At 46.1% G+C, this 14,050-nt stretch overlaps 1 protein-coding gene across 4 annotated transcripts in view; it reads right to left on the reverse strand.

Annotated features, from left to right (window-relative positions):
- Window positions 1-1,254: 1,254 nt before the first annotated feature.
- The window catches only part of LDAH (lipid droplet associated hydrolase), a 107,636-nt gene continuing 94,840 nt past the window's right edge, over window positions 1,255-14,050 (reverse strand). For all 4 annotated transcript variants that reach the window (XM_059405205.1, XM_059405204.1, XM_059405206.1 and 1 more), the window contains exon 7: window positions 1,255-3,470. In XM_059405205.1, the coding sequence (XP_059261188.1) occupies window positions 3,279-3,470 (192 nt within the window). In that variant the 3' untranslated portion in view covers window positions 1,255-3,278. The remainder of the gene's footprint in view (window positions 3,471-14,050) is intronic.

The following is a 14,050-nucleotide window of genomic DNA, read 5'->3' on the forward strand; positions in this document are numbered from 1 at the left end:
ATGATTTGATGCCTGATCACCACCAGAAACTTCAATGTGTCTTCAATACAAATAAGGACATTCTCTTCACAGTCCAACCACTGAAGTCGGACAATAAACGTTGATCTCTTACTCGCAGGTCATCTGTAGACCCCGATCGAGTCGTGCAAACTGTCCCAACAATGTTTTCTTTTGTAAGAATCAAATCAAATGTTACATTAAGTTGTCATGTCTTTTTAGTCTCCTTTAATGGAATTAATTTTGGCGCCTGGGTGGCTCAGTTGCTTAAGCATCTGACTCCTGGTTTTAGCTTAGGTGATGATCCTAGGGCTGTGGGACTGAGGCCTGTTTTGGATTTTGCCCTCTGTGGGGAGTCTGAAGATTCTCTTCCTCTGCCCCCTCCCTGACTTGCATGAGCTCTCTCTCTCAAATAAGTAAATCTTTTAAAAGATAGTATGGAATTAACTTTAATATAATGTAGGGTAAAGAGAAATCAAGCCTTTGGTGGTTCTTGGCTCTCCAAGGGTTGGATGGTGAAGTGGATGGTGAGAGGTCCCTAGCCACCTCAGACATGAGCCCAGAGGACTACGGGAGCTGCCTCTGGACATTCTCTCTGTCCTCTGGTCCAGTGCAGCCTGAGAACCTCCTGGGGGCACCAGTTCTGACTCTAGCTTAGACCCATCACTCAGCGCTAGATAAACCCATAGAAGACAAACCTTTGACAAGGACCATTCCTGTGGCTGACTGGTACATACAGGAAGAAATGCTTCTGGAAAGTGAATTTCATCCACTGCTTACCAATTTTAATCTTTTCTTTTTTATGATGATGATGCTTAATAATGAAAATATCTATTAGAGTCAATCTGTATTGAGAAGATACTCTCAGCCAAGAATTGCACTAAATGTTTTAATTTCATCATCCCACTTAATTCTTCCAACAATATGAGGCATGCTTTATTATTAATCCTGTCTTATAAGTGAGGACATCGAGGCATGGAAAATTAGAGAAAGTCGCCTAAAAATCACACCGAGGATGCAGCCTCCAGAATTCTTACACCATATCATCACCTCATACAAATGCATGAGAACATTGAGTCTTTTGTTTAATTCCTAACGAAATAAAATGAACTTTAATCTCCTAAAATCAGATTCTTCCTTCCCTAGAAGAAGTACTGAGAATTTAACAGAAAGACTTTGGCCCGAGTCTAACTCGGGGGAACCGCCGGGCTTACACCCTCCTCCCTCAACACACAGATCAGGCCGGGCAGTCATAAGTGCTGGTAAAAGATTTATTTTGAAAATTCATTTGGTGATCAGATGATTAACAGAAAATGAGCCCATATCATTTACTTTATCATTTTACTTTTTACCATTTTTTAGGCTCGGATAAACCAAAATAAGACACAATGTCATACACGTGGACTTGTGAAATGGGGGGTAATATCAATTTGCTGAAAGGAGAGCTGGGGGTCTTCTTCTCTGAGTAGGTGGGATTCCCCCACGGCTTGCTCGAGGGCTTCAAGTCAGTACGACCGAGCATCTCCTATATACAAGGCACTTTGGAGACAGGAATCCTAAGCTTCTAACATCAGATTTCCAGAAGGTCTTCCCGCACAGAGGCTGATCAGGGCTGTATGTGCAGGCCTGTGCCAATGTGTGTCTCCTGGCTTCTCTCCAGGGCCAAGAGCACTCCTTGCCTGGGGCTTGGCTCTTCCCCTCCGAGAAGTCATTTGTTCGGATGCAGAAGCCATACTAAGGGACAGTAACTCGCTCAACACTCACCACTGGGTTGGCAGCATATCAGAGCTGAATCTTTCATTGGGACTTTAGGCTTTGAAAGGAAGGACAACAACCTATTGTTCTTAAGGAATGATAACACCATGAGGGGTCTCCTCTAGTGGAAAACTGAATGTTTCTGATCAACTGTCAACTATCACTGCTGTCAGTGGGAATTATTGGCTCTTAGGGTCCCAGGATTGAGTGATTTTAGGGAAGGCAGAAATATTGTGGGCCTACTCTAGGATGGAGAACAAGCGTCTTCTCTACTGGACCTCAAGGCATCTGGAGAAGGTGAATTCACATAATCCATCATGGCCTGTTTTGGTTCAACAGTCAAACAATTTCTTTCCCACTAACAAAGCCAGGGCGGAAATGCAGAATTCATTTATGGTCATTCTCTCTTCACCGACTGAAAGATGCCCTCTCAAACATTACTTACTGGAAGATTTTTCAGAAGAAAAAAATCATGACATAGCCAAGAACTCGCTCCTTGATGCCTAGCATAGTATTTGGCTCCTAGCTGGTCCTCAGTGTAGTTTCACTAGAAAAATCATAGCAGAAGCAACTCCATGAGGCAGGTACACGCTGGTTTTGGGACACCCCAGGCCTCTGCATCCTGGCCCCGCAGGAGAGGAGCCTGCCGAGAGCTCACAGCCTGGCAGGCTGGAGCTCAGCACAGAGCTCGGGGCTGTCTTGTGGCGGGAGGCACAGTCAACAACTCTTACTGAGTTCCTTGGTCCAAGGGATGTCTGGTGAACTTTATTCTCTGTCTGATGAAGAGCGATCAGGAAATCTCACTCCTCGGGGAAGCTTCTCAGAGATGCAGACAAGCAGTGCCTCCGATATTGGCTCTGCCTGTGGTTCATGACATGCTGCAAGGTAGTATCGGGGTGCGGGGGGCACATAGGCTGTGCTGGTAGCCAGCTGGATTCTGATGACCTCAAAGTGAGTCCAGACTCATCTTCAGCTTCTGTCTTTAAGGTCCACGTCTGAGATCCACTACTCATCACTTCCTGCTACTGGAATGTGTGTCCTCATGATTTGATACACTTACGTATCTGACTCTACACTTGACATTAACTGCTCTCCTTCACATTTCCTAGTGCGTGTTTCATAATTTCCTCTAGGAGAGCCTACTCCACACGGTAATTGGATTAAAATCAACTAAATTTAGACTTCCTTTGGTCTGCAAGGATCCTGCCTACGAAAATCAACTGCAGGGTGCCACTGGGGTATCTCGTGCAAACATAAGGGGTCTTGTTTAGGTCACTGATCACTGTGTTCCCTGAGTCTTGGAAAATGTGCTCTTAAACCTGTGGTGTATTTCATTGTGTTTCCTTCAGCGGGTGGTATGGGGAGCTAGCTGGGAGCTGATAACAAGCCAAGAGGTTCTTTTTTGTCTTTGCTGTCTAATATCAAACATTAACAATGAACTCTTATCTACTAAGGGTGTTACTAAGAGAAGGCACAGCCACTGCTGCTATGGACTAGTTCCCAGTCATGTTTCTGCAGGTCAGGACTTAGATTTTGGACAGATCATCCTTTAGCCAGTCAGCTACCATGTCAGCCATTTCCTGCGGAAAACGGAGGATAAAAGCATGAGGGATTTTTTTCTCACAGAGCCGAATATCTCCTTCAGGAAATTCTTTCTTTATGTCTTCATAGTATGCCGTTGGACACCAAGCATCTATAGTTCCATAGTAAAATGTAAGCTAAAAGACAAGACAAAAAACATTGTATTAGAAAATATTTTCCTCTTCCAACACAAACATGGCACCAGCAACCTGCAATGCTTTGGAAACAGCTCCCGTCTCTGGCCCTGCAGGCTGGTCCCAAGGCCCCCTCCAGAGCATGGCTCTCTTGAGGCAGTGACCTTCATGGTGTACAGGAGTAAATTAAGAGGCATCTGATGGAAAGAAATCCATTCCCGGATATGGAGGGAGAGTCCTGCGTGAGAGATCACCCGTGATCCACTAAAAGGACGTGTACATTGAGCCTGGGATGGGCACTGGAGAGATGACTGGTGAGGACGAGGACGAGTTACTGGGAGGTAATCATTGAGGGCCTAGTGACCATTCATTGCACACCTCACCATTTCCATGCAGCCACATGGTAGGCGGATGCGACAGGTTTGTTGAATGCATCCAAAGATGAATCAGATAAGACTCAGGCTTCTCAAGGTAGCAGATGAAAAGTGACCAGAACCCTGAGAGTGTCTGTAACATTTCTAAGAACAGGCTCCACGTAGCAGGAGAATGTGCTGACTCGGCGGGCGGGTGACCCAGCCCTACTTCGGGTGACAGCAAGCAGCTGCAGGGAGATACAGCCTCTGTGAGGACATTACTAAGAGCCTTACTGGAAACTGATCTAGACCTGTCCATGACACACACACACACACACACACACACACACACACACACACACCCCTGCTTTTCCAAAGTCTATGTTCTGCTGCTTTGCGTCTCCGAAATACTTATGTTAGTACCTGTTTTTGCCAACTGAAAGAAATCCAAAGAGATTTTTGCTTTTATGAATAAAGGCGAAAAGTGAAAGTAGTGCTCAGTGTTTGTCCGGCAGTGGGCAGGTAGAGAGGCTGTGTGCTGCGTGTGTGTGTGCAGGGCTCCCCTGAGCACCTTCCCCTGGAACCCCATTCCACATCAAGCCACCAGGACTCTGAACTGTGTCTGCAAGCATCTGCGCTTTACCTCGATTAACTCTGTGCACCCACTAGCAAGATGTGTCCTAAGGTATCAGAAAAGCCTACGAGAGCTTATTTTTGGGGTCTGGGACCACTCAAAAATTTTTTTTCCATATAGATTAAAGATAACTGCTTCTTTGCTTTATGCTGTTTCAGCTTACAGCATTCACAGGAATGCTTGAATTTGGGATAGTGGTGGAAACTGGAAGTCCCCAGGATTTCACACGAAGAAGTGACATGATAAGGTCTGCACAGTAGGATATGTATTCTGGCTACAATGGTGATGAGAACCTGGAGGAGTCAAGGTGTGGTGGAGGACAGGATAGGCACGTGTGTTACTGTCCACTGATTCTGCTCTACAGCCATTAAATCCGCTAGCTGAATATGGACAAGAGAGACTGCGTTTATAAAAACACGGTCTTTATTACAATCACCTTATGACTTAGCCAATATTTATAAGGATAGTTAATACTTTATGTATTTTTAAAGATTGTATTGATTTCTTTGACAGAGAGAGAGATCACAAGTAGACAGAGAGGCAGGCAGAGAGAGAGGAGGAAGCTGGCCCTCCGCTGAGCAGAGAGCCTGATGTGGGGCTCCATCCCAGGACCCTGAGATCATGACCTGAGCTGAAGGCAGAGGCTTAACCCACTGAGCCACCCAGGAGCCCCTAAAAGGATAGTTAATACTTTAAAGGGGAAAATATGTGATGCAGTAGTCCAGAGAGTCAATTACTAACAGTAAACCTTGAGGTGCAGACTTCCTCTGAATTACGTCATCGAGATTTTTCTGGGCATCACCTGGGGTCTTAGTTTTGAATGCTGTAAGGGCTTTGTGGCTCACAGGCTGCTCACTTATTTGTTCCATCTTCCTGGTTTTTGCTCGCTACAACCATTTCTGGGCACTCCGAAGGCCCCAAAGCCGAAATTCATTTTGTCATGGCTCTTAGCAGAATGGAAAGTTCTTCCTGTTGCTGGAGACCAGAGGGCCTGGCAGTGGCCTGGTTCCTTGCTTCGGGGGTCAGTCTCTCCATAGCTTAGGCATGCTATAGCCTCATGGGCAGTGGGCCACTATTTAGGCCAGCAACACCCTGCCAGTTTCCCTTGAGGTACTGCTGGGAGAACCGGCTGCCTGCGGGCATTCATTACCTACCCATAGGCCTAATAACTTTAGGTTCTCTCTACACCACGCCCTACCCTTACCCACAGGAATCTTTTAAATTACATCTGGGAAACAGCGTAGGGAGCAGTCATCGTGCCCAGTGGCTCTGCACTTCCTCAGAGTGCGAAACAGTGCTGAGAAATCTGGAAATGCTGACTTGGACTTGTGTCCATCAGGGGTGTTCCTCTGCTCCAGGGCACTCTCTTGCCGGAAGATTCCTGAACACCGAGAAAGGCTCTCTGGGAGCCCTCACACCAGCCCAAGCTGATGGTGAAGTCTTGTGAAAAGTCTTACTATGAAAGGGTCACTCACCCAGAAGAAGGGCCAGGCAGAAAGACCTCCCCAGGAGTCTCTTTGATGAGGAGGACGATCAGCCTGCTGCCACTTCTGCCTCATTCTCTTTCTGTGGAGAACTGGCATTTCCTTTTCAGTGGGACAGTCACCACTTGAAATGCCTCCACTGAAAAGTCCAGCTTGGCGAGGCTCAGCACTAGGGAAACACCATTCCTTCCCTCATGCATGAAAGTGTCAGAAGCTGAGCAGGAACAACAAGCATGGATCCCAGGGATCCTACACCTACCTACACCGAGAGACCAGTCGTATCCAAGCCGTTACGCGCATGCGCTGCCCGAGGCAAGTACTAGGAACCTGAACACTAAGTGTTCTAGATGGTGTAGTAGTAAGGATTCCAGATTTCCCATATGTTCATCAAATTTTATTTCTCAATCCTCCATGGCTAGTCACCATTTAGAGTAGGCTAGATTTTGTTAAATCTCTAAGTGATGGAGGGGTCTTTTTTTTTTTTTTTCCCCTGTAATTCTTCTTTGGACTATATTCACGAAGGGCCCTGTATGAAAATCTTGGCTTACATGTAAAACACATGGCTATTCTAATGCCTTTACATACACTGGCTCAAGATACTTCCCGTCCCTATAGATTACAAGTCACAGGCAATAGATCTGAACAGAAAACTCTGCATCTGTAACTCTAAACAGGAAACTGAAAAAGGATGGGGTGTGTAGAGGTCCTAGTGGGGGGTGGGGGCAGACAGGTGAAGTAGAAAGAAAGAAAGAACTGGACACCGAAGCCTGGTCGTTAAGAGTGTATACTGCTCTATGTCGCTCTGTCAAAGCAAATTTCCATCACGACACATAATAATGAACCGATAAAAACCGAGAATAACATGCTAAACCCTGGACTCAAGGAGTCCTCACAACAACACTCGGAGGGAGGCATTTCATCCCTATTTGATAGAAAAGGAAACTAAGGCTTAGTGGGAGTACCTTGCTTAAGTTCAAACAATTGGTGCATTGTAAAGCTGGGTTATAAATCCAGAGAAAGCATTCCTGATCAGTTCTTTTTACTACCCTCTACGATTAACAATGAATTGACCCATGTTATGAAAACATATAAACCTGAAGTTGGGGGGGTGGGTCTTAAACTGGCTTTGAAAACTGAGTGTGACCAGCAAGGGTAGGAGCACACCCAACATCTGTACTTTTTGGGTGTGTGTGGGGGGGGGGGGGGTGGGGTAAAGATTTATTTATTTATTTATTTGAGAGAGAATGACAGAGAGAGACAGAGAGCACAAGCAGGGGGGAGAGGGAGAAACAGGCTCTCCCCCGAGAGGGAACCTGACACAGGGCTCGATCCCAGGACCCTGGGACTGTGACCTGAGCTGAAGGCAGCCGCTTAACTGACTGAGCCACCCAGGCGCCTCCCAACGCCTCTCCTTACAGGCTTCCTCACCATCTCTGCAGTTCCAGGGTATTCATGGATGGGACAACTGCCAGGAAATTACCAGAATTGTTACCTGAGAATCTCAGGCTATCAGCGGCACTTTTAAATCTAACGGGTTGTTAGAAGATAAATTATTTCCTGTAGTTTCTTTCTCCTTGGCACTCGTTTTGATACGCATGAGAGTTGATAAAAAGTACACATTATTGAATGGAAATTATTCTGTTTCCAAATTGCTGTCATGTTAAGTAATTCACTTCTCTATTAAACACAAAATTTAATTTTCCCAGTTGTTGTACATTTTGACTGCTCAGGACTGCTTTTTGCTTTTCGTCACGTGTTTTCTGTGGTAAGGTGGAATTACAGTTATGAAAGTCTCTGCGCTCACAGATGTATTTTCCTTCAGCTTTCAGTGCACCCCTAAGGAGATCTGTCCCTGCAGAAATGTCTCTACCAATTGTTGTAGTTTGCCACCATACAAAAACCACATTTGTCTGTGCTCATGTGGGTGTTTTCTTCTCTCACTTTTTGCTGCTGAAACTCACAGACTCAAAGCAGTCCCACCAAAAATGACTCTAACCCTATTTCCCATCTGATATTGAAGTGGTTGAAATTCACAAGTGAGTGAAACAGCTCTGGCCTGGAGAAGCTGCCAGACTAGGGAAAAACACAGGCATGTACAAACTGGCCCTTCAACACAAAAGGCAGAAAGAGAGGAACTGTTACAGGAGCCCAACATAGGAAAACCAGAATTCTGCCCTGAAGGGGTCAACAAAGCTTGGTTTTAGTACACATTTTGAGTTGTTGGCTTTTATGCATTATGAACAGAGGATTTATTTTAAGAGCAAAAGAAATGCTAGAAATCATCTTATGACCTCAGTTTGTATTTTTGATTTAGCTAATAACTAACAAAAAATCACTTTCAGTGACATATCTTAAAATATATTTTTTAGAGCCCTTGGGTTTTTTTTTTTTAAAGAAAAATTCATTTATTCATTTATTTGAAAGACAGAGAGTGAGAGAGAACGAGCACAGGATGGGGGAGAGCCAGAGGGAGAAGCAGACTACCTGCTGAGCAGGGAGCCCAACGTGGGGCTCGATCCTGGGACTCCGGGATCATGATCTGAGCCGAAGGGAGCTACTCAACTGACTGAGCCATGAAGGTGCCCCAACATATCTTAAAATATTAAACATGAAAAAACCACAAAAGTCTCTATGTGGTGATGCATGTGTGCCCCAACCCCCTGCCATGGGAATACTATTCAGCTATAAAAAAGGAAGGAAATCCTGCTGCTTGTGACAATATGGGTGGACCCTGAAGGCATTATGTTAAGTGAAGTAATCAGAGAAAGACGAAGAATGTGTGATTTCACTTAGAGGTGGAATCTATTAAAAAACCCACATCAATAACAACTCTTGGAAACAGAGAACATACTGGTAGTTTCCAGAGATGGGGGATGAGGGGTGGAGGGATTTGGTAAAGGTGGTCAAAAGGTACAAACTTCCAGTTATAAGATGAGTAAGTCCTGGGGATCTAATGCGCAGCATGGTGATTATAGTTAACAGTATTCTACTGTATACCTAAAAGCTGCTAAGACAAGTAGGCCTTAAAAGTTTCCATCGTTTAAGACATTTAAAATTATAACTATGTGAGGTGATTATGTTAACTAAACTTATTGTGGTAATCATTTCACAATATATCCATATAACAAATTCATTACGTTGTATGCCTTAAACTAACACAATGTTTGGTGTCAATTATATCTCCATAAAACTGGGGGAAAAATCTCTATTTATATTACTTCTCTTTACTCAACAATCCAGTAGGACCAAAGGCATTACAGGAAACACAGGTCTGATAAAAGGAAGTTTTTCATAGTCTCCGAATGTTATTTATTTATTTAATTTTATTTATGTATTCATTTACTTCATAAATTTATTTATTCATTTTGTTAACCTTATGGATAAGCTGAATTTGAAAAGCTCCTTAGAACACAGTTGACCGTGTAGCCAAGTTTGGTATAAACTGGTTCTTGGTGGTTAAATGTATCGAACTTCCTCTCTTCCAGTGGTTTCTGGGCAACCTGTTTCATGATACAGTGTAGGCTGAGCCGAGGGGTAAATGGTGTTTCAAGGCAACTCAGAGAGACAGGGCTTCTCATAAAGCCTTCATGTTCTGTTATGGTAAACTAATCTGTGAGAGCTCATGATGCAGTTACGGGGAGAGCAGCACAGCGGGGGCAGTGTTGAGCGCTCAGGCTCCAAGCCATAGCTGCCTTGACTGGAATCTTGATTCCTCCATTTCCCAGCGTTGTTACCTTGGGCAAGTTTCTTAGCCTCTCTGTGCCCAATTCCTTCCTGTAAAGTGGGGACAGAACAGCTTACCTTGTGGGGTGGTAAGGATTAGAAAACTAGCATATCAGGTACTTGACATATAGTAAGCACTCGAAAGGGGAGCTGCTCTTCTACTGGTGATGATGATGAAGACAAAGGGACCTCCTGGGGGGGAACATCTGTTGAGGGTCTTCCCTATAGCGGGAGTTGTGCTCAGGTCAGAGGAAAAAGCAGTCACTTGACCTTAAATTAATTTTTAAGAAAATACATTTTCTTTTGAAAAGCTGCTTTTGATATGTCAGGCTCAGAAAATAGTTAAGTATTACACACTTTCTTTTTTTAAAAGGACTTATTTTTTGTGGGCGGGGGAGGAGGGGCAGAGGGAGAGAGAGAGAATCTCAGACAGACTCCCTGCCCAGCATGGAACCTGACACAGTGCTAGACCCCGTGACCTTAAGATCATGACCTGAGCTGAAATCAGGAGTCAGTTGCTTCAACTGACTGAGCTACCCAGGCGCCCCTGGGTATACTTTCTTTAAACCTAAAAGCATTTTATTATATACATTATCATATAGTGCACACACACTCTACACACACATACACACACACACACGCTGTATTCCCTTGAGAAGATCACGGGGAATATACTGGAAAGACATCAGTCGCCAACCAAATACACCGTGAGGCACAGGCCCTGTCGTCAAGCCACCACTCATGCTTAGCTCGCTGAGGTGACTCTTGCCACTTTTACTTATTAATGAGACCTGCAGCCCACACTGAAGTGCCATCTGCGTATTCCTGGTCGAGTGTGTTCCAAAATAAAGGACGGCACCAGTATTTGGAGGCTGCCACTTCCCCTCCTGGTCGGGCTCCCAGGGGGAGCCCCTGGGCTCCGGCAGCAGCAGCGGTAAGGCCTCCTGCTTTGCTGGGCCGCACAGGGACTCCCCTGCCAGCACTCCACAAAGGGCTGCAGCTCCCTGTGAGCCCAGCGCGTGTACAAGCCCACCTCTTTAGAGAGAGTCCTGAGCGGTCACACTTGCGGCAGGGAAAGCCGCGGCATCATCGCGACAGCAACCAGAGCAACAGTGTAGATACTCATCATCGCGACAGCAACCAGAGCAATGGTGTAGATACTCATCATCGCGACAGCAACCAGAGCAACGGTGCAGATACTCAGGGAGGAGACAGTGTCTCCTTTGAACTCTGAGAAGTCAGAAAAATTGTCATTCCTGCTTTCTCCACTTTCCCTCTCCTTCTCAGAAATAACTGCCACCTGACAGGTTTGGGTTTGTTTGTGGTTTTTGTTTTGTTTACGATCAAAGAAGCCAAAGATCAGATACAAAGCAGGGTCAAATTAGTACCCCAAGTACCCCATCGATCCCACTGCTCCTTGAGGTGCCGGCAGAGAAAGAGGGCTCAGTGGTCATAAAGTACTACCAGGGGGTCAAATTTGTACCCGAACACCCAGTTACCTCCAGCTCGATCTCCCTGTCCTGCTTCATTGCCCTGTCTGCGTCCTCTCCTCGCCGCCACTTTCCGAGGCTCAGGGTACTGAGCCTTCTGCGTGCACCCCCGCCCCCCTGCAGGGAACCCCGGGCAGGCTGCTGCCTTCCCTCTTGGACAGGACAATCGGACCCTCCACCCTCAGAGGCCTATTCTGTAACAGAAGCCTCTTTCCCTTTATTTAAAATCACATTCCTCTTGGGAACAGAGGGACAGGGCTAAATAAGAGCTTTACAATTTCACTGCAGTCTTTCTGAGCAACCCTTTTTAGGAACTTGAAGAATTGCTAAAGAAAGGGAGACCGTTTAGGAAATTCACTTTCCAATTTACCTTGTTTCCTTTCTTCCTTTTATCCAGAATTGGCTCCATTGTCATTCTTGAGAACATGAGAATTAAAATCCCCAAAGATGAAGAGACGTGGCTGGGGACGGAGGAGACAACACAACCCTTTATGACCACTGAGCCCTTTTCCCTCTGCAGGCACCTCGGGGAGCGCTGGGAACTGAGGCACCAAAGGAAGAGGGGGAGGAGGCAGGCTGGTGGGTGACCGACTGGACCCCTCTCCGGTGGCACAACAACAGGCTTGCAGAGTGGGGCTCTCTCTTTCCTGGGTGACTCAAGTGTAAAGGGCCAGAACACACTCACTCCTAAAGGTAGTGGGCCAGCTAGTGACCAGCTTTGTCTCCTTCTTACGTGGGACTAGCGTAAGAAGCTGACCCGAGGTGTCGATTTTCTTCTGGCGAGGCTACAGAGTCTGAGGCATAGGGAACAAATTTATCGCCCTGTGTTTCTGTTTCTTCCTGATCATACGCCTCTGGAAACTAGCAGATGTGCTGAAGGGTCTTATTTAACTAACTTAGAGAAATGGCCAAGTTCAGCTCATCTGAATTCTCTGCACGAGGGTACTGGACCAAGTCTTGGAAAGATTAAGTACTTCTCTTTACCACTGTTCGTTCCCGTACAACATCTCCCCTAGGCATCTCAAAGGGAGCGGTGTCTGTGATCTAGAACGGGGCTGGGACATTCCAGAGTCTCTTGGCTCTATATTTAATATCACCGAAATCTTTTGCTACAGAATGAAAATATCTGGGAAGGAGTGTGTGGGGGGAGAAGTTAAGCAAATAGTCTTTTGGAAGCACTTAGAGGCATATCTAGGATATAACTAACTTTATAGTAATAATAATAAACTTCTTTGCTTAGTATATGCCAGATACTCTTGGAAGGCCTTTATATGAATTACAGCAGTATATTTTTGGAACAAATGTGTGATACTAGATACTATTATCAAACCATTTTATTGATGAAAAAAGGAGGCATGGCGAGGTCACGTAACTTAGTCAAGGTTCCATAAGGAAGCGAGTGGTAGAGCTGGTGGGGTTTGAACCTCAGGCAGAGACCCAGAAGACTGCTCCCCAGTACACACCAGCTTCTTTCAACCACGCTCCCCTGGAGAACTCAGGGTACACTTACACAAGTGCCCAAGATGAAGCTCTCACGGTCAAAATGATTGAGACAAAGACAAATGTACGTATTTCCAGGATGATTATGACATTCCGAATAGGTTTCAAATGAAACAGGCAGAACTAACACAATCCGTTTCAGACTGTGGAGCGGCGGAAGGCAGTCCCGGTTAGCCGGTCCAGGCAGCACTTCCTACGCTCTGCTAAGCAGGACGTGCGCATGTCTGAAGGATTTGCACGCCCCAATCTGCAAACAACTGCACAGGGTTTCTTCCCAAAGGCAACAGGCACCTCTGGGCTCAGGTGGGCCAAGAAAAGAGCCATGGCGGAGGAGTTCCCACGCCTGAGGGCATTCTGCCCCTTTCCCAAACCACCCTGTCACCCTGGCCTGACCCTCTGGGGGCAGGGGCAGCACCACTTTGCAGGTGGTCCCTCGACGGCTGCCGGCCTCTGTCACAAAGCTGCACCTCGTGAGTTCTTGCTGGGAACGACCTGAGACCCCTGCTGCCTGATAGTGAGGTTCAGATCCGGGCTGGCAGTAGCACACACCAGCTGTTTCCATACGCCTTGGCCAGAGATGGTCACGGCAGTTTAGAATTTCCCTCCTAAGTGAGTTTTAAATGAAAACTTCAAGTTTCTAAACCAAACACTAATTCACTTTTCTGTGAATGAGACATACATTCCCTTACAGTTTAGAACAATGACAGAACAAGGGAATGCGGACCTATTGGCCTCAGACACACCAGGTACCTCATAAAGCATTACATACCCTAGGGGTTCCCAAAAGAATTGGGATTGGCATGGGGAAAAGGTAGAGCTGATTCTCTTACTTGGGTTTATTCTAGTCTGGTTCTCATTCCCAACCTCCCCTCCAACTCCTGTCTTGTTCGTTAGCTCCTCTACTTCCAACCTTTCAAGCTCTGCTCTCTCAAGGATCAATCTTTGGATGTCTTCTCTCCACATACTACTTCCTTTTGTTACAGTTATCCAGGCTCACGGCTTCAAGTCTATCCTCATTATATCTGAATCGAAATTCTGCCCCGACCACCATTCTAAGCTTCACACGTGTCTGCTTGGTGGTCCCACAGCTCCCTCAGACAAAGTACCCACAGGGACTGCTTTCTCAACCACCTCCCACGGCTGGCTGGTTCTTGTCCCACACCCCTAGCCTGTACGGGTCTCAGTACAGAGACAACCTGACACGCTTCCTTCTCTATTCTCTCATGTCCCATTAGTGTAAGTGCTTCTGATTCTCCTTCCTAACCCTTCCTCTCCTCCCTCCTCTCCGCCCCATCCCACTGCCTCAGTCCTTGTAAAAGCTTTTCGAGCCATCTCCCTGTCTCCAATCTCCTCTGCTCCAGTATTTTCCATACATCCCCCACCACCCCAATAATCCTCT

The sequence above is a fragment of the Mustela nigripes genome, chromosome 7, assembly GCF_022355385.1.
Source record: "Mustela nigripes isolate SB6536 chromosome 7, MUSNIG.SB6536, whole genome shotgun sequence".
Classification (NCBI taxonomy): domain Eukaryota; kingdom Metazoa; phylum Chordata; class Mammalia; order Carnivora; family Mustelidae; genus Mustela; species Mustela nigripes.